The 24,350-nt window shown below is 61.7% G+C and overlaps 1 protein-coding gene across 3 annotated transcripts in view; it reads left to right on the top strand.

The window, feature by feature from the left end:
* Nucleotides 1-22,842, top strand: part of LHPP (phospholysine phosphohistidine inorganic pyrophosphate phosphatase) — a 120,586-nt gene extending 97,744 nt beyond the window's left edge. For all 3 annotated transcript variants that reach the window (XM_078077006.1, XM_036103092.2, XM_036103089.2), the window contains one exon: nt 22,118-22,842. In XM_078077006.1, coding sequence (XP_077933132.1) covers nt 22,118-22,214 — 97 coding nt within the window. In that variant the 3' untranslated portion in view covers nt 22,215-22,842. The remainder of the gene's footprint in view (nt 1-22,117) is intronic.
* Nucleotides 22,843-24,350: the final 1,508 nt, after the last annotated feature.

Here is a 24,350-nt window from a genome sequence, read left to right as displayed (position 1 = left end):
CCTCCCTACTGTTTTCCAGAGTGGCTGCACCAGCTCGCATTCCCACCAACAGTGTAGGAGGGTTCCCCTTTCTCTGCATCCTCGCCAACATCTGTCGTCCTGACCTGTTAATTTTAGCCATTCTGACTGGTGTGAGATGGTATCTCATTGAGGTTTTGATTTGTATTTCCCTGATGCTGAGTGATGTTGAGCACTTTTTCATGTGTCTGTTGGCCAGATCTTTGAGCCATTTTGCGTTTATGTTTGCCTATGGTGTGAGGTAAGGGTCCAATTTTATTCTTTTGCATGTGGTGATGCCGTCATCACGGTGCAGGCAGGAAAGAGGCCACGGCCCTCCTGTGGACCTCCACCTTGCTAATACTGATTTTAATGACTCAAAAATTTTTATAAATTAAAGGTTTGCTCATTTCAACAGACCTTCGCTGGATGAACAGTAATTAGGTTTTATTGTCATTATCTTGGAAATTGCCCTGCCATGCATCTGTGAACATGGGCTTATTCATATGTGAGCATATAAATCATTGTCTCAGGGAATTGTTTTTACCTAAGAGGAACTTGGAGGATTATCATGTTCAAGTGGTGTGCTTTAAATGTAACAACTAGCTCTTTGGAGGGAAGGGGAAGCCCTGATGGGTAGCGCTTCCCACTTACCATGGCATAAATACTCCCAGCAAGGCTGGTTTCCAGCCACCAAAGCGAGCTCACGGAGCGTGGAGTTGGGGGGAGATGCGCGGTCAGTACGCACCAGCTCCCGCACACCGCCAAGTGCACCCCACTGCATTTTTGTTCCGAAAAAGAAACTGGTCCCACAACTCTTTCTGGGGCAAAACTCGTCTCTTTCAGCAACGTCATCATCAGCTGGTTTCGTCCCCAGTGCTTGTCTGTGGCAGTGCTGCCTGGTGGCCCTGGGAGAGGAGAGGAGGCTTGGGAGTCTGATCTTTGCAGGGAGCCAAGAAGCAAAGCGGTTTCTGAGTGGGCTGTAGGGCACGCACAAGAAGGCAGAAAGAGCAAAGAAGTCCCAATCCCTTAGGAAATGCCACCAGCAGGAGCATTCTCTAGGCTCTGAGCCCTGCACCGCCCACGTCAGATCCACTCAGAGATGCTTAGAGAGAGGGGAAGGCAGGTGTCTGGAGAACAGCCCAAGGAGTTCAGAAACCTCCAGGTTCGGGGGCGTCTGGATGGTGCAGTCAGTTAAGCATCTGACTCTTGATTTCAGCTCAGGTCATGAGCTCAGGGGTGTGAGATCGAGCCCGGTGTCGGGCTCTGCACTGGGTGGGGAACCTGCATAAGATTCTTTCTCTCCCTCAGCTTCTCCCCTTCTCCCTCTCTAAAAAAAAAAAGAGAGAGAGAAACAGAATAAAAAAAAAGAAAAAGAAATATCCAGGTTCAGGAGATTTGCCCGCAGCCACACATCTCTGCTCCTAACCTCTGAACCCTGGTTCCCGCCAGCAGTTCCCCTAAGACGCAGCGCCAGCCGGAGCTCATATGAGAGCTGGTACGCCGGCTGCCCGTTCCAGCCGTCATTCCTCGCTCTGGGGCACAGAGCCCCCAGCAGCGCCTTGGAGGCTTTGCAAGGACTCCCAGACCGCCCTCCCCTCAGCCCTCCTCACTTGGGACTCAGAGTGGGGAGGTGGGTCCAGGGTGCGGTGGGAGCCTGGCCGGGCGGGGGACCCTGGGCACAGGGGAGGGGTCCCCACGGAAGAGTAAGGCTGCCCCCAACTCAGTACGCCATGGCAGGGGCTCAGCGAGCAGCCTGCCCTGTCATTTTGACCAGGGTCACCCTTCCTTCTCACCTCAGCTCCTGTCACTTCACCTTCTGCTCTCGATTCTGTGAATGCTTCTCTCACCCCGTTCGATTCACTCCTTTCTCTGTCCCCCCCATTAACTCTGAGGCTGGGGGGCCCTTGACAGCGACGTGACGAGACAGGCCGCAGGCCCTACCGTGCCCTGCCTCCTCCCAGTCACCACGGTCCCTCCACTCGGCTCTGTGCCCTTTGCTCTAGCTCTTTATTCTCCAGGGTGGCTGGAACACACCCTGAGTTTAGAACAAGAAAAGCCAAGAAACATTTGCTGGGACGTCGGGGGCTGGCCCTGACCTCACAAGTGTCTGCAGCTCAAGTGTGCCGACCAGGGGGGCTGGCTCTGGGCCTTTGTCACCATGGGCATCCCAAACCCGTGGGCCACCCCTCTGGCCTGCCAGCCACAAGAGGAGGTCTCGCTGCCCACTGTCCCCTTCCCAGCAAACCATGCTCACAGGAAGAGAAGATACGACCCACTGAATGGCCGTTTGTTGAGGTGTAGGGGCTCCGTGCGTTCTCAGTCCACATGAAGCCGTGGACGCGGCCGAGTTAGCCTGGGCCTCGCCTCCGAGGTGACCGTGGATTCTGGCCCACCTGAAGCATTGCTCTGCAGAGCAGCAAGCTATGCTTTTTAATTAAAAAAAGTTTTTGCCAATGTTTGCACAAAAATATCCATATTGGTGGGTTCTTGCTCCTCAGGACCTGCTCTGACAGCTTGCAGGGGACAAGTTTGCCTTCCGAGGGGGGAGCATTGGAACGTGCCCAGTGCCTATCTTGTCCCTTGGGGGGCCCTGGAGGGCACAGGGGCTGGCCCACATGGTGCATGTGCTCTGGAGCTGAGGAAGGAAGAGCAGAGGGTCGGCAAAACCAGATGCTCGTTTTCTTGACCAGCTGTGTTGCCAGCAAAATGTGGTTATTCATAACCATGGTGGAGCATCCGTAAATCCCGGTTTCCCCCCAGCAGTGCAGCTAACGAGGACTCTGAAATGATCTCATGGTGTCCCTCCACCAAACCATCTTGGAGGACGGCCTGTAGTCTACAAGAACCGTGGCTTCTGCCGAGCCTGTGTAGACCCTGGCCAACCGTGTCCCTGGGCCGCAGGTTTACGAGCAGCGTCTGGGCAGTGTGTGCAGCAGCAGGGTGTCGGGGTTCCCAGGGGCTACCCAAGGCAGCCCGGCGGGTGGAGCGGAGTCTGGGTTGTGCGTGGCAGGCGCCTTTTCCTGCGTAAAGCAGCCCAGAGCTGAGAGATGGCGCCTCCTCGGGGCCCGCGGGCTTCCGGCCTGCATCCCAGGCCCTGACGCTTTTTCCGCTCCATTCACGAAAGCTCCAGCTGCTGGGTTGAGCTGTGCCCACCACTCTGGCTTCAAAGCTGCCCCCAAAGTTGAAGGCCAGTCCGAAAAGATTAAAACTTGGCTTCCAAAAGGTGACGCGGGCTCGGCCGGAGCGGCTCCGGCCCGGTTCACAGCCCGTGTGTCCACGGCAGGACTGCGAACGAGAGACGGTGTGGACAGCCGCCCGAGGGCTCAGCGTGACCGCTCCGTCCAGGGCCTGGCGTGCAGGGAGGAGCTGGGCCGCCAGTTGATGTGAGAACCCCACTCTGGAGGCCACGGTGCCGCAGGGCTCACCCCTGTGCAACTTCAGTGTCCGCCGGGGACTGGCCCCCCACGATTCCCAGGTGCCGGGCTAACGACACGGAGCGAGGCCTTTTCCTGACCATCCCGGACAGCCCTGTTGGCCACACCCGTGCGTCCCCATGGGCAGCCCCGGCCTCGGCGGCAGAGCTGACGTCAGGCTCTCGGTGCCCCCGGGACCCCTGGGGCTGCAGCCCCTTGATGTGCGGGCCCCCTGCGTGCACGGACTCTCCAGCGCCCGGCTTGGCTTTGAATGGGTTCATTCTTCCCGACCCTGCCTCGGCGTGCCTGGCCGCCAGTTTCTTCAGGCTGGCGGTGCTCGGAAGCTGGCCGCTGCCAAATCCAGTTGTTTGGCTTAATGTTTCAAGGCCAAGTCCTTTCAGGAAAGCTCTCTCCACCCCCACCCTCCCCTTTAGAGAAATAGATGTGCGATTGATTGGCTTTGCAGGGTTTTAATCCATCATTCTCTGCAGAGAATGGCGTGAACAGCCCATGCGTTCGTTCACTTCCCATTCTCCCTCTCTCCTTCCAAATGTCCACGGAATGGCAGTGGGAGAGTGTGGAATAGGAACATTTCGAGGCTGGGGGTACAGAGCAAGCACTGGCTGAGGTCTGTGCAGAGGAAAGTGCCACGGGCTGCCAGAGAGTGACAGTGCCCATGGGTGGCCACGGGGAAATGCTGGAACCTTCCACACAGGGTTTGCTGCAGCTGGACATCCTTGCTGGCACTCCTCTCTCTGCCTGTGATGTTTTCAAAAAATAATCCATCTCTGTATGTGTACGCCCACCTCTTCCCCACGGTGGGAGGGGCAGCGCCGTGCTGGCTCTGGACTTGGCCTCTCCTTGTCTTTCCTGGTGTGAGGGCATGAAGGGCACACTGTCAGGGGTCTGTCTTGAGCTCCGAAGGCGCCATCAGAGCCAAGAGAATTTTCCTGGCTCCCAATTCTGAGCCTGTCCCGTCTGCCTGGAGCTGCATGATGGGCCCGTCCAGGCAGAGGCACCCGGCGATGCCCAGATGAGGGACGGGGGGAGACATTGGACCCAGAGACAGAGGGGGTCTGGAGCCCAGCACTGCCACTTACCTGCTCTGGGACCAAGGGAGTTTACGGCCCCTTTTCTGAGCCTGCTCCCTCATCCATAAAACAAAGGCTAGATCATAATACGGTGCAGATGGAGGACAGAATGGGTTCCTAGCATGGGCTGTGCCCCATAACGTTAGGGAAGGGACTGTGGTTTTAGCACATGCTGTTGCCCCCCTCTTGGAAGGAAGCAGGATCCCTGTCCCAGATAGAAAAGATCTCACCCATCACCCTGCTTTCATGAAGTTTCTGCAGGAAAGCTTGAGGCATTCCTATCTCCATGGCTGTCTGCACGGGGAACACAGAGCAGCCTCCAGGGTGTGGAGGGAGGGGGCAGAATTTGCAGAACACAGCCAAGGGGAGAGTGGGCTGGGTGTTATCGTCAGTGCTATTTGGGGGTCCAGGCTTGTTCATTAGAGAGGAGGTAGGGCAGGAGGGTCGCCCCTCCCCCCGATGCCTGACCATCAGGGCGCATCCTCTTAGTATCCTAGCATGCTAGCATGTCCTGAGTGTCTAGTTGGGATGGGAGCTTACAGGGAGAAAAGACAAAACCCTGGGCCCCAGAGGGAGGAGTCCGTACCGCCCCCAGGGGGAGAGGTGGGGAGGCAGGACTCCTGGACTGGCAGCCTGACTCCCACCCTGCTGCCCCCGGTCTGTCTGGGCAGCCAGGGCTCCAGACAGCACAGGTGTGTGGTGTCAGCTGCAGGACCAAGTCCGGTGTGGAAACTGAGGCCCAGATAGGTGGAAGGGACTTGCCCAAGACCACACAGCCAGGCTTTGCAGGCATGGAAACTGAGGCAGCATCTCGTGAGGCCAGCCCTCAAGGGGTCTGCACCTGGGAGCGAGGGGGGGGGGGTGCTCTCCACCCAGGCTACCCATTAGAAGCACCTGGGGAGATTAGACCACCCAGCTCCCAGGCCACACCCCGGACCAACCAAGTGAAAAAGACCTCTGGGGTAGGGTTCAGGCATCAGCATTTCTAGTCGGTCTTTCTGAACAACCAGCTGTTTGTTTCAATGATATTCTCTTTCTGTTTTCAGTTCATTGCTTTCTGCTGTGATCTTTTACGAATTCTTCCCTCTGTTTGCCTTGGGTTTATTTTGCTCTTCTTTCTCTAGTTTCTTAAGGTGGGAGCATAGATGAGGGGTTTGAGACTTTCCTCTTTCGTCTCTAATGACATGAGCATGCCGCGGTGGCTGCGGAGCTACGAGTTTCCCTCTGGGTCCTGCTTTAGCAGCACCCCACAGCTTTGACACCAGGTGGTGCTGCCGAGCAGCGGGGTTTGAGAACCAGCGTCCTCATCTCGTGTGGCTCTGGGCCTCCCCACCGGGAGCTGAGAGCACGTCCCAGTCCACTCTCCAGGGTCGTGAGGAGGAAACCGGGTGTGGCCTGCTGAAGAACTTTGTTTCGGGACGATTTAAGACACTGGCGGGCCATCTGTGCTGCTCTCGCCTTCCCCCACCTCGTTGCACACACTGGGGAAGTTAGTTCTCAAGTTTATATGGAAAACAAGTGAATAGCAGGCCTCTGGGGGTGGGAGCGAGGAGAGAACCAGACTTACCTGGTGCTGGAACAGTATGGAACGGTAGGGTGCCCGCACGCACCCGGGCCGAGGGGCCAGTGAGGGACGGTGTTCCTGCGCGTGCCAGGCCCTGTTCCTGGCGTCTGGTGCCCGGGAAAGAACGGTATCATGGATGGCATGCAGGGCCCTGCTTCCCACTGGAACTTCAGCCCACACAGCACCCCGAGGAGGCAGTCCTGGTTCCCTCCTCCCACCCATCACCAGACGGACGGCTGCCTGTTCTGGAATCCTGGCGTGCCCAAGCCCTTCCAACATACTGAACCTCGGGCTCGAGCCCTGAAAGCCTCTGGTGGGGAACTGAGGCAGTGAGGCTGTTAGGGGCAAGTTGGGTCACTGGGCCGTTCCCAGAACTTGGGGAAAACCCTGGCCCAGAATCCCGAGCCTACATGGCTGCCCGCGTCCCGGTTCCCCCTCTCTGGGCCTCAGTTTCCCCATCTGCAGAGAGGACAGCATCCCCCCGAGGATCACTGAGTAAATGCAGTGGAAGGTCACCGCCATCCCCACCCACAGCCCGAGATGGTGGATGGGACCCTGCTGGAGCTGCTTCCAGAGCTTTCCGGAGGCTACAGGGCAGGCTTGTTTGGGGCTGGTTTATGGCTTCCCTGTAAATCGGACAGCACCGGGGTCTGAAGAAAATCAAAGCAGTGTTGAGTAAATGTTCTGGAGGAGCAGCTTGTCTGCCTGCCTGGGGGTGGAATGGACGAAAACAAGATTCCGTCTAGGAATCGTCCAGGGCACGGCGGCCCGCCAGGAGCCAGGGCAGCTTGGACGGGGTCCCTGCATGCACAATTGGCCCACTGTGGGGCGTGCTGCCCCGGCAGGCTGGCGTCCCCCCGGGCCGGAATGAATGGCCCCCTCGTCGGGCGGCTTTGACCCCATTTACGAGGTGCCGTCTGGACTGTGATGAATGAGGTGGCATCCATCAACTTTTCGGGGAACCTGGCCGGGGAGGAAGGTGCTAAGTAAATAGGGGGAGGGGCACTGGCCTCCTTGCTGGGTCACTCTAGGCCTTCCGTTTCTGTGCCTTGGTTTCCCCATCTGTATGGAGGAATTGATGAAGAGACCCCGAGCCCAACCCTAGCTCCCATGTCGTAAGTACGGGCAGGAGAGAGAGGGTCCTGGGAAGAAGGGAGCCCAGGGACCCCCTTCTGCTCGGGGCTTTGCCATGTGGGTGGCAGGCAGACAGCCTGGGTACCCAGAGCCAGGCTCCGCTATCTAGAAGGACACCCTCCTCATCTTGGGTGCAGTCTGGCTGGGCCGTCTTGGGCCAGCATCTGTTCTTCCTGGGCCTCGATTTCCTCACCAGAAAAAGGAGGCATTGTGCCCTAAAGTGTCTCCAGCTTTTGGGGCTCATTTGCTCCTCTCTCTGGTTGTGTTTCGTCCAGCAGGTTCAGGGAAGGTGGTGTACTGGCGTCAGAACCGGGATCCAAGTCCCAGCCCTCGCCACGTGACCCGAAGCAAACCCCTTGTTCCCGTGCCCTTCTCTCCAGGGATGCGATACGAAGTCTGGGCGGGTATGCGTGAGGTGCCACACGGTTATGCTGGGCAGACCCGTGGGACTCTCCATCCTAAGGGTGCTGGGTGTGGGCCTGTCCAACACCCACCCAATGGCTGGCAGCCGGGCAGAGGGGCCACTGGAGGACCAGCCCGGGGGTGATCGCCGGCGGCATTTGGGGTTCCCCCCGGGGTTACCTTAGCGCACCTGGGCAGGCCCCTGCTCTGTAATGAACTGATACGCTCTGCAGAGCAGGTGGCATTGGCCATGCCTGACCAGGTGCTTGGCCCCAGGGACAGGGCTGATCTGGACTGTCATCCCCATGGCTGGCGAGCCCTGGGTCCAGGCGGGGTCGCTGTGCCTCTCGTGCCTGTCTGGGCTGGAGCATCATCTCGACTTTCCAGCCTCGTTAACGCCTCTGGTGAAGCGGTGGTGAGCCGAAATGAAAGACTGTTTTTACTATTATGCGCATTATTAGGACAGCATTACTGCAGCCTCCAGGGGAACTTGAAAGACAAAAGGCTCTGTCTCTGATCCCTCCACGCTTAGACAGCTGTTTATCTCAGGTTTCCGGCCAGCTCCCCGCTGCATCCGAGGGCACGGGCATGCATAACCCTCTGGTCTTCTGCTTCCCCTTCCTCCTGCCTGTGCCCACGGCTCTGGCGTCTTCCACGGAGCAGAGAGAGCAGACGAGGCTTCCGCGCTGCCCCACGCTTGGGCATTTGGACTGGTTCCTTCTCTGTTGTAAGTACACTGTCACACACGTCTCTGAAAGTACTTTTTCCCTCCATTCAGCAAACTTTTACTAAAGACTTTCCCACGCGCCCGACTCTGTATGAGGTCTCTTTAGAATTAAATCTTCAGGAAAGATTTCCAGGAATGGGGTTAAAGAACAGAATTCTTTTTAGCGATCTCCACATCTACAGCAGACGACCCCCAGCAGGAGCACTGTCCGCTTGGCATCTGCGGGGAGGAGGGCGGCGAGGGAGAGCGCGTGGCACAGTGTGCGAGGACAAAGGGCAGAGCCACGCGGCCGCGGCAGGACCACGCGCAAGACAGGGAGGCCGTCCCAGAGGCAGGGGTGCTCCGCAGGGGACAGTCCTCATGAATCAGCATGTCAGTTTGAAACCAACGAGCAGCCCCTCTGGAGGGTTCCTTGATGCCCCCTCTGGATGATCTGGTCCTTTTCCTGCTGCCTGGTTTCCCGTCTGTGGGGCCAACAGCACCACTGTCTCGCACCCCCCACCCCCCCGAGTGCTCGTGCTAAGTACCACCGGTCAGCCCGACCGGCACTGTCCCAGAGCCCACTGCTCACCCACGTGCCTCGCACACATCATCCACCATCGTATTCAGTCCTCACAGCAGGGGAGGTCACCTGCTCGGGCAGGATGTGGGCCCTGGTCCCCCAGGTCCAGAGCCCGTGGGCAGAATGCTGCAGCCAGGGGCCCTCCCATCAGGGCCCCCGGCGACCTCCATGAGGACCGGGAGGCTATCGTTCTCTCCCTTTGCACGTGAGGAGCTCACACTCCGAGCTCGGTGGCAGGTGGAAGCCAGGCCCGCAGAGCCCTGCTCCCTGCCTGGCACGGCATGTCCTTTCCCAGCTCCAGGACAGAAGCTGGCACGGGGAGCTGGTCGTGAGTGAGCGGGCGGCAGTTTGTCCTCCACCCTCGCTGTAGGGCCAGGGGCCCCTGATGATGGTTAGTAAGGGACAGGCCATGAACGCAGGACCAGAGCCCACTTCGGCGCTCAGTGCCCAGCATTACAATGTTTCAGTTACGGTCTCATCGAATGGGGCCAGCTGCCTCTTGAGGACAGAGCCAGTCCTCTCTCCATGTGACAGTCTCGGGTTGGCCTTTGGAGGGACTTCTTGAGCACACTGGGGCCCGGGCATTGGAGACGGATCCACTCAGCCCATGTCCGTGCAGGCCCTGGGCCAGGCTGGGTGGATGAGGGCAGACGGCAGGCTGCCAGGGAGGGGAGTGACTGGCGCACCACTCCCCGGGGCAGGGCGGGGGGGTATCTTCAGAGACGTGTTCTGTGCAGGATCAGGACTGAACAACAATATCCCAGCATGGGTCTCATTAAACACAGGCTCCGAAACTCTGCTTGGTTCCCAGGACCTCTGCTGGCTTGTCTACGCTGCAGCAGCCTGGCCCCGGCCCGCCTCCCCTGTCCCACCTGTCCCAGGCCAGCATCCGCCTGTCCCCTGTCGGCCCCTGAGATCAGACGTCCATCCACAAACTGGAGAGAGGGGTTAGAGGGCCAGGAGCCTCCGCTCGTCTTACGAGTGGAGACTCCAAAGTCCAGAGAGAAGAAGGGACTTCCCTGAACAAGGGGTGGCTGGGGCGACCTGGGGAGCAAGTGGGAGCTAGTTTGGAAAAACCTGGGCTGAACAGTCCAGTGACCCGCTGTGCCAGGTGCTGGGAGGTCAGGGGAGCGGGTGGAGCCAGTCCTGGCCCCAGCCCGTAACAGGCTCCTTGGAGTGCGACAGCCAGGAGTCTGTTCATTTGGGAAGGATGACCTCTGAGTTTCTGCGGACAGCCTGCTGGAGCCTCACTGCCCTCACGTAGGGCAGGGATAAGACCTTCCTGGTCTGTGCTGCGAAGAAGGGCATCCCTCCTGAACCATCAGTGGCTCCCATGTAACCTTCAGGTCTTCCCCCTTTGCTTTGGCTGCCGGGGAACTCAAAGCCGCAGTTTTTGGCTCTAGTTCCCAGGCCTGTGGTATGGGTATTTCCCTCCTTCTTCACTGTGGTTTCTGAACCATCTCTCTGACTTCCCCCGGCTGTCCTAGGAGAACCATCGCTGTGTGCCTTTCTGAGCCTCCTGAGACACTTAAAAAAAAGCCAGCTCTGTCTCATCCGCGTTGTTCTCTGTAGCAGGAGCCTGTTTGTTTCATTGTATGACTGGATCACATCCTGCCGCCGTGGACAGACCCTGGGGTGGTTCCTAGTTTGGGGTCATTGTGAACAGAGCTGGGGGGACGTCCCTGTCTCCATCTCTCAGGGAACAGAGGCTCATGGCCGCGGGGCACGTGCCCAGGATGGGCTCGCCGGGTCACGCGGTATTCATGGGTTTCCAGTTAGGAGATATCTGCCAAGCGGGTTTTTTCCAGAGGGCCGCGCCGTGGGCCCTCCCGCCAGCCACGGGGGAGAGTTCCTGTTGCTCGCGTCCTGCCCGCCTCAGCATCCTTCCCTCCGGCTGTTCGGGGGGGGGTGTGTACTGCTCCAACTGGCTTGTGACGCTGAGCCCCTCTCCGCGTGCACCGTGGCCAGTGTAGACCTGGCTTGTGAAGTGCCGATTTTAACCCTGTGTAGGTGGAACATGCACCAAGGCTGGTAAGTCAGAGGTCCCACGCGTGTCCCTGGAAGACCGTGGGGTTCATGAAACCGCATCTCTGAGGTCACGTTGTACTTTCCCACACGTTGGACCCTAAGCAGCACCTGGGGAGGGGTGGCGGCCTGGCTCCTCCCCGACTTCGGAGACTCTGCTCCCAGGCTGACAGACCAGGGCAGAGTTTGGGGCCGAGCCTTGCTCTGCCACGTGAGCACCGGGCACCTTCCTTGACCCATCCTGAGCCTCAGGCTTCATGTATCCGGGGGGCATACCGGTGCCACCTCCCGGATTAGCTGGAGGAAGTGCCCGCGCGGGGCCCCCCTCACAGCAGCCCTCCGTCAACAACAAGGTCCCCGGGCCCGGTCACCTGGGTCTGTGCACGGTGATGGAAATGACACTAGGCCTTCAGTGAGCGGGATTCCGTGACCCTTCCGCCCCCAGGCTGGGAGGCACCACCCTGCAGCCCCCCTCTCTCCCGGGCCACCTCACGAGAGCCCAGAGCTCGGGTGTGCAAGCCCAGGCTTGCTGGGGGGGGTCTCCCTGACCTCCTGTGGTCCGGCCTCCGAAAGAGACGGGGGGTGTGGTGGCTTTCTGGGGGAGGCCGGGAGTGAGCGCCCTGCCCCGTGCTCCCCAGGGCCTGGGTGGGAGCGCACGCAGCCTTCTGGGGGGATTGGGCCGTTGGAGAGCATATTGCCGGGGGCTGGGCCGGCGTGTCTTAAACTAAACACACACCAGGTGTTCAGCATGTTTTTATCAAAATATTCTGAAGAGCTGTCAGGAGTTCCTGTGCGGGAGGCCAGATGCCCAGCCCCCCGAGGGCCCGTGCCTCTGCCAAAGCGAGCCTATTTTAGGTGAGGCCCCCCCTTGCTTGCTAGCCCAGCCCACCCGGCCCCTGGTGGGGTCTAGACCGTGCTGCAGGAGCTTCCGGCCAGGCTGGGGAGGCAGACAGGCTCAGGCCCTGGCTCGCTGAGCCCGGGCAGGCCACTCCCCCTCTCTGAGCCTCCCTCTTGCCAGCCATAACATGGGGGCAGTAGCACCTAGGTCTTGGGCCGCTGTGGACACCAAAGGAGCCGAAGTGTGCAAGGCCCCTTGCCAGGTCCCCGGAGGGAGAGGGCTCTCAGTGGCCGTCACTGTTATGAATGACACCATGAATAGTGCGTCCTGTTGGCTTGGAGAAGTGGGCCCCAAGGGCAGGCTTGGGGGGCCTAGGCTAGGTCAGCAACTGCCCAGTGGCTGCCCCCCCAAAGGAGTCCAGAGTGGCCCCTTGCCCCCTGTCCCCAGGCACATCCACACGGGGCATCGGCCACCACCGGTCACGCTCAGCACCTGCCAAGCAGGAGCATCGCGCTCGTCCCTGCAGCCTGGCTGGGTTCTGTCACGAGTCCCTTGGGGAAAGCCCCCCCGAGATAGTTGGCCTTCAGGACCCACCGCCTTCTCCAGAGATGGCGCCTGCTCTCCAGACATGGAGCCCAAGGTGAGCTTCCCAGGAGCAGCTGTGGACCTTGTCCGCCCCCCCCCAGCCCCCCACCCCCCCGGCAGAGGGGGCCCTGGAGGGTTCTTGCCCACCCCGGTGCATCCACCCAGATCGCACGTCTGCTGTGGGCCACACCCTGTGCCAGCTTCATCGTCTCCCCCCCACAGCCCGGGGAGGGGGGGTCCCCTCAGCCACAGACGACAGGCTCTGAGCGGTGAGGTGTTTGCCCAGGGTCCCACGGGGGCAGGGCCAGCCCAGTGCAAACCTGTGGGCCGGGACAGTGGGAGGGCCACACACCCTCTGTCTGGCAGCCCCGGCCCTCCCCGCCCCTGCCCAGTCCCCGCCTGAGTGGGCAGCCCGAGCCCTGCGTGCGGCTGTCGTTAGGGGCCTCTAGGGTCAGGCCTCAGATGCTCTCTGGGAACAAAATGGGGGAAGAAAAGAGAAACCAGCCTTGCTGTTTGGACGACCTGTGGGAGCCACGGGGGTGTGTGAAGGCTTACTGCTCGTGCCCGGCTGGGGGCGCCCCCGGCGTGCCCTGCTGCTCTGGGGACAGAGCTCCCCGCTCTGGTACTCTAACCACAACAGTGCCAGGCCTCCATTCTGGAGCGTCCCAACTGGGTTCCCTGGGCCTGGCTCCCAGAGGCACAGGTGTCCATTCAGGGGTAGGATGGGTCCTGGAGACCAAGGCGGGGGAGGGTCCCCTGAGTCGGGCCTTGTGGGGGAACTGGGCATGGGCAGTTTGGGGGAGCCATGGAGTTACAGAGGAGAGGAGAAGTGGGGGTGGTTGGCGGGCTCCTGGGCCACGTTAGGGCGGGTAGATCTGGTGTCCGTGGTGGTGGGGAACCGTTTGGACCCATCCCTCCGCTTCTGTGGCGCCCTCGGCTTCCTGTGCACCTGCTGCCAGCCCCGGCACCTGGCTTAGCTCAGAACGCGGTCCTCGGGCGCGAGAGCTTGCTTCTCGGGGTTCACTGAGACTGGCCACATACAGGGCTGCCCAGGCTGGGTGTTGGCCCTGGCGTGGGGTGGCATTTTCATGCTTCTGACTGTCTGGGTTGGGGGTGAGTGGTTCTCCAGAAGAAAATCCTCTCTGGCCCCACACTGCCACCCAGACTGGGGGGAGCTCAGATGCCTGGGGGCTCAGCAGTGGGACTTCCTCCAGGGAGGGCCAGGAAGGTGAGACCAGGCCAGGCCTCCCAGGGCCCTGGGGCCTAGGCCCTTCTGCCTTTCACCCCTCAGCTACAAGATGGACTGGCCCTCACGCCTAGACCTCTAGGACGGCTCAGGCTCAGAAGGAGCTAGATGCCTTGGTCATGGCCCACAGCCCCCGGATGGTCAGAAGGAAGGAGGCCACCTGCTTGTCTGCTCAGAGTGCCGGCGGCGTGTTCCTGTCTCTGGCAGGACCAAGGCCTTATGCCAGGAGTATGAGACCACCATGGGGTTGCCCCTGACCTCAGGGAGTCCACAGTCTGGAGGGACATCACACAGGTAACCAGGCACTTGCAGTGGAGTGATGGGTGCTCTGGTGGGGTCAACACGGGGGCCGTGGAGCATAGAGCGGGCACCTAACTGAGGTGAGGGCTAGGGCGAGGGCTTCAGGGAAGGCTTCCTGGAGGAGTTACTTGTTCCTTGGGAAATGGGTCCCAGATAGCAGCGCTGTAGGGCAAGGCGGCAAATCCAGATGCCCACAGGGGCAGGCAGGAAATGCAGCGGAGTGAACAAGCCCGGTCTGAGAGCCGGGACACACCAGAGAGTGGGGAGCACGACAGACTCGAAGCCGCTCGCCCCATTCGGGGGCCACATCAGCTCGTTTCCGCCTGTGGAATGCCGGCGGGTCGTTACTGGACCCTCTCGATGTTCTGGAGAAGCCAGATTTCCAGCTTCTGTGTCTGCAAAACACTCTGTGGGCTGAGCCCGACATGTCCGGAGGCCACCGGCTTGTGACCCTGGCCTCACTGCGCGTGTGAGCTGAGCAAAGCCTGGCGTGGGGGCTCCAGCCAGACCTGGGGGCTCTGGGGACCTCTGTGGTCCGTGTGAGGGAAGCTGCAGGTGACGGGCACTGAGAGCCGCCCAGGAAACAACTGGCTCCGGGGGTGGCTTCTGCTTGACGGGGCGCCACCAGGCCGAAACACACCGTGAACGGGCCGTTTCCTCCCTGTGGACGGAGTGGCCCTGAGGCAGGGTGCCGGGGTCCACGGTGACCTCCCCCCCCCCCCGGCTGGGCTCGGGCCCCCACTGCCCTCTGTGTCCCCCCGCCCCCCGCCCTGCTGGTGACCGCGAGGCCCGGAGGAGAAGGTGTCCCGGCAGCTTCTCGGCTCTGCTGGGCCCAGCCGCGGGGGAGGCCGCACGCAGTGTGAACTGGGCCTTTTCTTTCGTTTTCCTCGTTGGTTTTCCCCAAACCCTGTGCTGTCCCCACTGCAGTTGTTGAAGCTGGTGGACACCTCCCGGGGCCCTCCACTGTCCCGGGGCTGAGCCAGACGCTTCTCAGTCTGGCCGGAGGTCGGCCGGCACATCGGTGATCCCCCCCTGCTGCAGAATATGTCCTGTGTGCTAAGGGAAGAATCGCGAAAATGAACCCAGGTTTAAGTTTTCCGGAAAGCCAGACACAGGAGGTGTGAGGCCCAGCGCTGCCCTTTACTGCTTGCGGCGTCGGGCGCGTGCCTTCCCCTCGTACATCCGTGTCGTCCTCTCTAAAACAGCGAGTCGTGGTGCCCACCTCATGGGCCCTTGTGCAGGGTACGTGGGAGACTGTCTTCAAAGGCACCTGCCATGGGGGGGGGGCTGGCACACGTTGGTGCCCTCATCCTTGGGTGCAGCATCTGCAGCTCACCCATCCCCCAAGCCAGGAGAGCTTTGCTTGCATTCCGGGGCCTGCCTGCTGGCTGGGTGGGAGCTCTAGTCTGTGGCAAGTGTCTTCCCCTGCCTCAGTTTACCCACCAGGGCTCAGAGCCCCTGAAAATTGGTCCAGCAAGTGCTTTCTCCAGCTGGGAGAGACTCCCGGTCCTTCCCAGCTGGAGGATGGGTCAGCCAGGGTGGACTTCTGGGCCCTGGGCTGCCACCCACCTGAACGAAAGGGGTGTCCAGTTAGCCCAGCACTGCCCCTCACCCCAGCTCACCTCCATGTCCAGATGAGGGTTGGACCACCGGGAGACCACAGGGCCTCACTGGGTGGGACCTCCGCACTCTCTGGGGGGCAGCCCCGTCCACCACAGTCTACAGTGCTCATGCAGAGCGTATGTGTCCCAGTGGGTGGGCCCGGGACCCTGCCCTACCCTGACAAGCAGAGGGGGAGGGCGGAGGAGACGGCCAACCTGCGGTCCCCTGCCCCCTCCCCCACTGATGTCAGGCCCCTGGCTCAGGGTACAAGGAGGTTGGTGGGAGGAAGGCGGAGTGAGGTGGGTCAGACCTGCATGTCGTCCCGGGCACACCCCTGTTCTCGGCATGGGGGCACCGGGAGGGAGGGTTACCTGTTGCCCCTTCCCCACCCCTACCCATTACAGGCGAGCAGACAGCCAGACGAGGGGAGGCCCAGGTGCCTGCCAGGGATGGGAGCCATGGGGTGTGGCCACCTCCCCCAGCGGGGTTCTGACCCCAACAGAGGTCCCAGCCAGCAGAACTGTGTCCCCATTTCCTCTCCTTGCTTGGTTGCTGTGGGCCTGAGAAGGGCCCAGGGCAAGTCCTCTTTCAGGCCTGGGTTTTTCTTTCGGTGTGTTTCCCCATGTGATTTTCAAGCAGGTCAAGGAGCCCCTGTCTGCGTGAGCTGGTTCGGCAAGGGCAGGGCCCGGGGGCTCCAGGCCAGCTTGTCCCAGGACAAGCGGTGGGGGACACAGGCCTGAGGGCTAGGTGAGGACAGGGACCTAAGGCTGCAGCCCGTGACTGCCCGGCCCCTGGCTCTTGTGTCCGTGGTGACCTCCTTATTGGCAAGGACCAGGTCAGAGCCCCTTGTGAAGTGGGGGCCCAGCAGACCTCGGCTGGATGAAGGCGCCGGCTCGGGGGCAAGGGGCTTCTGCAGTGGTTTCTGTTAGCAGAGGACCCAGAGTTTTCTCAGAGGGGCCCTAAGTCCAGGCCAAGCCCATCCACCCCACCTCTGGAACCCAGGTCCCGTGCTGGCCCAGGGGACCGAGGGCTCGAGCAGCCATCTGAGATCGAAGGCCGACTGCCCTCCCGGCCACCGCACTGCCAGGTCACTGACCCTCTGGCACCTGCCAGCAGCCAGCCCGGGTCAGGGGGCTGCTGGCGGCCCCTCGGGCTCCCAGCCAGCTGCCCTTCTGCCAGGCGGCGTCCTGGGCCAGCAGGTGCACGCTGGGAAGCGTTTGCAGGCCAGCTCTGGCCCCTGGGGCTTGGACTCCTGGGGCTCAGACGGAAAGACACCCTTGGCCCAGGCTTGTCACCTGTGGCCCTGTGAGCCGACACTCTGTGTCCTTTCCTCCAACTTCGTCAGCCCAGCCTGCTTGGCGTCACTCTCTGAGGCCAGTGCCCCGTGCCCTGAACTTGGCTGGCCTGCCCCCAGCGCCTGGCTCTTCCAGAACAATCGGGGCAAGGACGTGTGCCCTCCCCATGTGGGCAGGGGCCGACCAGGGTGGGGAGGCAGGCCGGCCACAGCGGCGCTGACCCTCCAGAGCTCCCCGAGGGGTGGCTGCCCCCAGGTCCCCGCACTCGCTAGCCTGGAGGTGGGGGGGTCTGGCCGCCGTTTCTCTTTGGCTGCTACAAAGACCGTCCCTGTAAAGCCGTGCTGGCCCGCGCACAGATCGGCCTTGTTCTCTGCCTCGGTCTTCCCTCCTTCCCTCTGCTCACAGGGCACGAGGGGGAGGAATAGCTGATGACAGGCGGCGCCCTGCCCGGGCGGGGGGGCCTTTGTTCATTCACTCCATGGCGGACATTTCCTGGGTGCCTGCTCTGGGCCCGGCCTGCGTGGGCGACCACCAATGGCAGGAAGCCGGGCTCCCCCCTCTGGGCAGCCCAGGTCAGCAGAGCACCTGCCGGAATGGCCTGGCGGGGGTGGGGGGTGGGAGCGCGTGCCGCGTGCTCAGAAAAGAGAGAGCAGCGGGCCCTGTGAGGTCGAGCTGGAGGTGGGAACAAGTGAGTGAGGTCTTGAAGGGTGAATAGGAGTTTGCAGCTGGAGCAGGTTTGAAGAGCATTCCTGGACACAGTGTAGACAGAGGTGTGGGAGGGCAGGGAACACCTGAAGGAGCAGCGGGCCCTGGACGCTGGCCTGCGGATGGAGGCCCCATGAGGGTGGACTTGTCTCCTGTGCCAACGAGCTGGCCGTGGCATTGGACGGTAGGGTCACCAGTGGAGTTTACCCAGGCAGAGGTGGGAGCAGATGAGCATTTGGAGAAGCTGCTCTGACCCACCCACTGGATCTGGGCCCGGCCAGAGACACCTGAATGCCACCCCAGGAGCCCAGGAGAGCAGAGAGGACTACGTTGGCCCTCTGCAGGGCAACCCTCCGGGGGAATCTGCCTCTGCCTCAATCCTCGGGCCAGGATCGGAGGCCATGCGCCCCTGCCTAGTTAGGGTGACATCCGCAAGGACCCATGTGTCCATGCCAGCCCCTGGAGGGCGGTGAGGGCAACGCAGCGGGTGGGGATGGTGGTGTTCAGACTTCGTGTCCCTTTTTCTGGAAGCTTCCCTGGCCCCGCAGCTCCCTCTAAATGCCCTCAGAGCCGGGAGGGTTCTGTCGTAACCATGCTCCGTTCTCAGAGCAGCCTCGAGAGCTGGGTCATGTGCCCACTGCACAGATGAGGACGCCGAGGCTCAGGGAGGTAAAGAGACAGCTCATGGCGGGCAGAGCAGCGGGCCCTGGGGAGGGGCAGTGCTGCGACCCCACAGGGACCCCATGGGGTACAAGGAAAGGGGGCCTCCCGAAGTCACAGAGGGGCGGGGGGGTAACCAGGACACATGGGGCCGAGAGCAGGGCCCCCGAGGCTGCCTCTCGGCGCGGGAGACTCCTGTGTGTCTGCCTCCCCCTCCCTGCCCCAACTTTGTGCACACTCGCCGTCTCTCGGTCCCTTTCTGCCCATCTGTCTTTCTGGCCTCCTTCCCTCCACCCCGTCTCTGTCGCCCTCCCCCATGTCACTGTTCCCCCTCCCCCCGCTCTCTCACACCTTCTTTGTTTTGCTCTTTTGCTCTTTTCTCTCTCTCTGTCTCTGACTCAGTTTCTGCTCCCTCCTCCTCTTCCTCTGTGTGTGTGCATCTGTCTGGGTCCCTCTGTCCATCTGTCCCACAAACCCATCCTGCCGTCACTGCCTGGCTGTGCTCTTCTCCCCCTTCGTCCCCCCACGTCCTGCTCAAGGCCCGAGGGGTCTCTCGGCCCCTTTCTCCGTCGCCCTCTCTGCTCTGTTCCCACTGCACATCCTTGCCGGGTCTCCTGGTTCGGCCTCCGTAGCGCGGCGTCTCTGAGGCCCTGCAGGGCCCGGGTCACCGGCCGGCGCCGAGCAGGACCCTCTCCCGCTAGTCCGCTGTTGGGCCAGTCCCCTCCCGGTACCCCGGCTCCCGAGCCACAGCCCACGGCAGCGTCACGTAATTAAGACATAAAAGTCCGTGATTTCCTCTGTGTGTTGGCAAACACCGGCTTGCTGCTAATGCAATCCTTTCTTTTAATGGATTCTTGAATTTAAATGATATGTAATTAAACCTAATTAGCCGGGTACGCCATTCGGCTAGGTGCCGTGCGCCGAGCGAGGCTGGCGAGCAGCTCGTTACAGAGCATCTTCCTTCCTGGGCGGATCTCTTGTTCCCTCTCAGGGTCGAGTTCATTTGACTGAACTTAGGTAAGCCTGGCCCAGGGGCCTGGGGCCGGGGTCTGAGGAGGGGGGCCCCGGGCCAGCCATGCAGGGACTTGGAGGATGAGCCAGGTGGGGTTTGCTCTGAGAAGTTTGGTTCCTTTGAGCTGTCACGCGGACCTCGCTTTTTGGGGTGAAAGCTGGGAATGCCATAGGAACGGGGGTTGGGGCACAGAGCAGGGGCTGGGGGTCATCACCTGCCCGGGCACGACCTGAAGCCTGCCTGGCCGTCCCACTGGCCCCAACAACCCCCTCGTAGGCAAAGGGCTGGGGCACCCCCGCCTCGTTGGCGAGTGGGGCTTTGGCTTTGGAGCGGCCCCTGGGCCCCAGGGATGGCCGAGGGAGCCCCCAAAGGGCACCTCCAGGGTGGCGCAAGACTCAAGCCCCGTGCACACAGGCCGAGCGAGAGGGGAGAGCGGGGGTCTTCCTTCTGCTTGGAAGCAGGGGAGCAGTGACACGGGGCCGGGTGCCTGGCCTCCCGCCGGCCACTCCCTGCAGGGACCTGGAGCTGTGCCCTCAGGTGCGGGGACTGCTGGGACTCCGGGCTGTCGAGACATCCCCCCCGCCGGGGTTCTGGTCCCAGCCTGCCTGCCCCTCCCACTCCACACAGCCCCCCTCTTTGACTTCCCTGTACCCCATATACTAAGGTCTGTCCCCCCACCAGCCTGTGTGCCCAGGGCAGGGCCCAAGGCCGGGCCACCACTCCGTCTCCCTGCCGGCCCAGCTCCGGCACGCAGTGTGCTCCCCGACGGCATCCGGGCTCTCAGTAATTGAGGTAACACTACTGAACCCCCCCACCTGCTCCTCGCCAGAGCCCGAGCATGCGTTAGAGACAGGGACGCCAAGACACAGAGGTGTCAGGTGTTTGCCCAAGGTCACATGGTGGGTAGAGGGTGGAGCCACGCTTATCCTCAAGGCACAGATGGGGAAACTGAGGCCGACAGTTCGCCAGGGTTGGGTTTACAGCCTGTTCGGGGGCTCTGCCTCCGTCTCTCTCGGGCCCTCCCGCACACCTGCGTGCCCAGCTTGCTGAGCCCTGCGGTCAGAGCTGCCCGAGGAGAATCCCGTCCCCTCCCCGCCCCGGGGCCTGGGTGGCGGGGGCGCTGCACACTCTGGAGCCAGGGACGGCCAGCAGCGCCCACCGGATGCTTCCGCACACCGGGAGGGCCTGAGTGGGGAGCGCTGGCTTCCCAAGGATGAGGAACGTCCTGCAGGAAGGGCTGTGCACAGAAGCCCTGGGCAGCTGGGAGGCATGAGTGCCATCCTGGGTGGACGAAAATGGAGATGCCCATGGATGGCGGGTGGCCAGAACCAGAGGTCTGCAAGACTGTGGGGTAGAGGCCCGGGGAGTAGCTGGTTGAGGCTTTGTGAGCTGAGTAGTGCATATTCCTTTCTTTTTACAGCAGCTTGAGGGCTGTGCAAAAGCAGGCTGCCGGCAGGATTTGGCCCAAGGGCCACAGAGACGAGCCACAGTGACGGGAAATAGATACCTCGTGCTTGTCAGATTACACGTGACTCTGTTACACACCCGTTTGTGTATATACGTAGAGAGTACCCCGAAAATGAACAGTGTGATGTATTTTCCCATGTGCCATCCGTGTAACCGCCGCCAGGTGAAGATCTAGAACATTGCCAGCATCCCCGATCACGTTCCCCCGAGAAGTAACCATGTAGAGACTGGCTGTGCCTGTTCCTGAACTTGGCGTAAATGGGTCGTCCAGCTGGGGTTCCGGACCCGCGCACACTGCAGCGCGGGGAGTAATTCCCTCTGAGTAGGATTGTCGCGGTGTTCTAATGCGTGTTTCTCCATCCGCTGTTGACGGACATCTGTGCAGTTAACCCTTTGTGCTGTTATCGCCAAACCTGCTTGGAACGTTCTAGTACGTGTCTTTTGGTGAACATGTTGATGCATTTTTGTTATGTGCGTACCTGGGAGTGAAACTGGTGGGTCACAAGTAGGTGCCGACGCACAGTTTGCGAAGTGCCCACGCCGTATGTAACATTTCGATGGTGACAAGTACGTATTTCAGTGCTGCTGTGGGATAACGTACCTTAAATTCCCACGGTCACTGGATTGTGTCTGTGATTGAAAGAGTGAAACAATCCCTTAAAATACCTGCACCGACAGGAGAGCTCTTCTCGCTCGAGTTGCGGGCCCAGTGGGTGGTGGTGAGGATCCCCGTGCACTGAGCCCCTCGCGTTGCACCAGCCCAGGGGGTGAGGTCCCAGCCCTTCCCACAAGTGTTGAAGACTTGTGGGATGTCCCTAGGAGCCCACCCCAGGTGCCTGCTGTGGCCAGGACTCCAGCCCTAGTACAGTTCCCGCCCACATGCTCACCGGGAGCCCTGCTCCACCTCAGGACTCCGGCCACAGCCCCTCCTCCAGGAGCCCCACGGTGGGCTGCCCTTGGTGCCGCACGGGCCCCGTAGCTGCTCCCCTTTATGGCGTGGCCTCACTCACCTCAGGAAATATCTGGGGCTTTGGACAGTTGTAGCCCCGCAAATCTCACCCAGCCAGAGAGCTACTTTGCCAGGAGCACCCCCTCTATCGTGTGGGAGCAACCTCGGAGGACAGGGACCGGTCGGCATGTGGACCCCTGGGGTTTGCATGGGAAGGCACTCAGAGCAAGGCCAAGCTCATGGCCCTGCTGTCAGGAATGTGACCTTTCCACTGGCAGCAAGGACCCCTCCGTGGGGCCCTGAGCAGGCTTCAGGTGGAAGGGGTTTGGAGAGGTGACCAGGTGGAGAGAACAGGAGGGGGGTGTGTGCGCCCTGACTGGGGGTGGCTGAGACGGGGAGTGGGGGGAGGGGGACATCTGGTAACGGGGCGCGGAAGGATCTGGAGGCTTCCTGAGGGCCGGCCAGGCCTGTGCTAAGATGTGGGGAGAAAGAGGCTTCAGAGGGGTCACAGACAGTCTAACCTGTGGCCCTGCTCTCCAGGCCGAGTGACGAGCAGCATCCGGAAGTGAAGGCTGACGGGTACGTGGACAACCTGGCAGAGGCCGTGGACCTGCTGCTGCAGCATGCCATCAAGTGACGAGCCTTGTGGGGCGGCCCCCAGCCTCGCGCCTCCCCCCGCCCGCCCCGTGCCTGGGCCAGGTGCCCCTGCTTCCCCCCCGACTCCTGGGGAGTTGTGGCTCCCCGGATGGCCTGTCCCCCCGCCCCAGTGAAGTCTGAGGGTGGGACAGACCCCTGGGTGCCTCCGGGAACACCCTCCAGCCACCTGGCCCTGTGAACATCCCCGCTAACTGGACTGAGGGACCTTTACCCCCCTGCCCCTCTATCACTCATTCTGTGCATTTGACGGAGGAACCTGGGGAAGGCGGGGGCTTCCTGCTCCGTCCATGCAGCCCTGGGGGCTGAGCCAGCCTCCCTGGGACTGCCCAGCAAGCCCCCGCCCGCCTCCTGGCCCCCACCCAGAGTCAGAGTGGCCACTGGGCACCCCCTCCCTCTCCTACCCCAAAAAGCACCTTGGAGCCCGAGGCTGGGGCAGCTCCCGGGGCACTGAAGACGGCTGTCCTTCAAAGCAAGAATTGTAACAGCGAGGGGCAAGGCTGCGGGCCCAGAGGGTGCTTCCGGGGCCGTAACTTGGTAGACTTGAGTGTGTCACGCCCCACGTCGGCAGGGGCAACTACTGTTAAATAAACTGCCCTGACCCGACTCGGCCTCTGACTCAGAGTTTGATGCCTGGGGTAGGAGAGGGAGGGGGTGTGCAGGCCCCAGCAGTGGCCCGGTGCTGCCACGCGCTTGAGCCATTGAGCAGCAGAGGGCCGGGGCCCCAGACACCCGAGCTGCCCCAGCCCCTCCGGGAGAACGGAGGCCCTGAGGGGACAGCGGGCTGCCCTCGGCCCCACCAGGGACAAGCAGGCCCGGGCGAATGCTGGCCGGCTCTCCCGGGCCGCCCTGCGGAGGGTGGTGGTGAGCCACAGGCTTCCAGAATTCACTCAGAGCCCAGGGTTTCAGGTTTCAGAATCAGTCAGCGGAACAGATCACTTGATTGCTCTGTTTCCCCTCAAATCAATCCAGAAGTCCCTGATGAGTCTTGGGCGACAACCGCACATGAAAGAAGCCCTGGGTCCTCCAAAACAGGGTTTCCACCAAGCGGAGGCAGGAGATAAAAGGCTGGACCCTGAGTCCCGCCCGAGTTGCCCTGGCACCAGAGCCCCGGGCCCGCGGGGGCTGTGCTGTCCCCAGGCGGGCCGGCCACCATTAAATCAGGATTAAGAGGACCCAGTGGCCAAGTCTTTTCATCAGGAGGAGAGGCCACCGGCGGGGCTGGTGTCCGTGGCGGGCGGGGGAGGAGGGCGTGTGGCCTGTTGGCTGGGAAACAGGCACATCGCCGGCCCCTTGGATTCCCCTCGTCACAGCTTGTTAGGAGATCAGCGGGCCGCGGGGGGCTCAGCACGCCAGGGCTTGGAGGGAGCGTCAAGGGGACGGGCCTGCCACGTCCTGGTCAGGTTGTCTTGCGGGTCCTTGGTTTTCCTCTTTCTCTTTCACGGGCTGCCCTCGCGGGCTGTCCCGGCTGGAGCTTGCGGCCCGGGCAGCGCCCCCACCGCCCAGAGGCAGCAGGCTCCTGTTGTCTGTCCACGGACCAGCTGCCTCGCAGGAGGGGGACAGGTGTCCGAGGGACAGCTCTGGGTGGGGGGCGGCGCAGACATCTGCTGGGTCTGGCCGGAAAACGTGCCACCCCCGGGGCCATGGGTTCAGCAGAGTGGACGTCCACACTCTCCCCGTTTTACAGACAAGGAAGTAGAGGTGTGGACAGAGGACCCGCCCACAGGCTGACAGCTGGTTAAGGGCAGAACTGAGACTCCGACCACGGTCTGACCCCACATCCCATGTCCTTTCTAGTCCCTCCTACAGTCCTTCCGGGGGGGGGTGGCCTGTGGTGGCCCGGCGGCCATGGCTTTCTTGGTGAGCCTGGCACACTGGCATCCCCCCTCTGGAGATGAAATGTTCTTGGGGACTGAGGTCCATTCAGCCCTAGCACGGGGGGCGCCCTCTACAAGCTTCAGCTGCCTTGACTGTAAAAGGGGGGCCTTGTTTCCTGAACAGGCACGCACAGAGCCCTGCGGGGGACCAGGCCACGCCAGGATGTCCTATCACCTGGCTGGGTCTGACGACCCGTCCTGCTGCCACTCTCCCTCTGCCCGGAAGGGAGAAGGGGGGCCTC

The sequence above is a fragment of the Halichoerus grypus genome, chromosome 7, assembly GCF_964656455.1.
Source record: "Halichoerus grypus chromosome 7, mHalGry1.hap1.1, whole genome shotgun sequence".
In the NCBI taxonomy this organism is placed as follows: Eukaryota; Metazoa; Chordata; class Mammalia; order Carnivora; family Phocidae; genus Halichoerus; species Halichoerus grypus.
The sequence above is the reverse complement of the archived record's forward strand: the minus strand, read 5'-3'. Positions and strand labels throughout refer to the sequence as shown.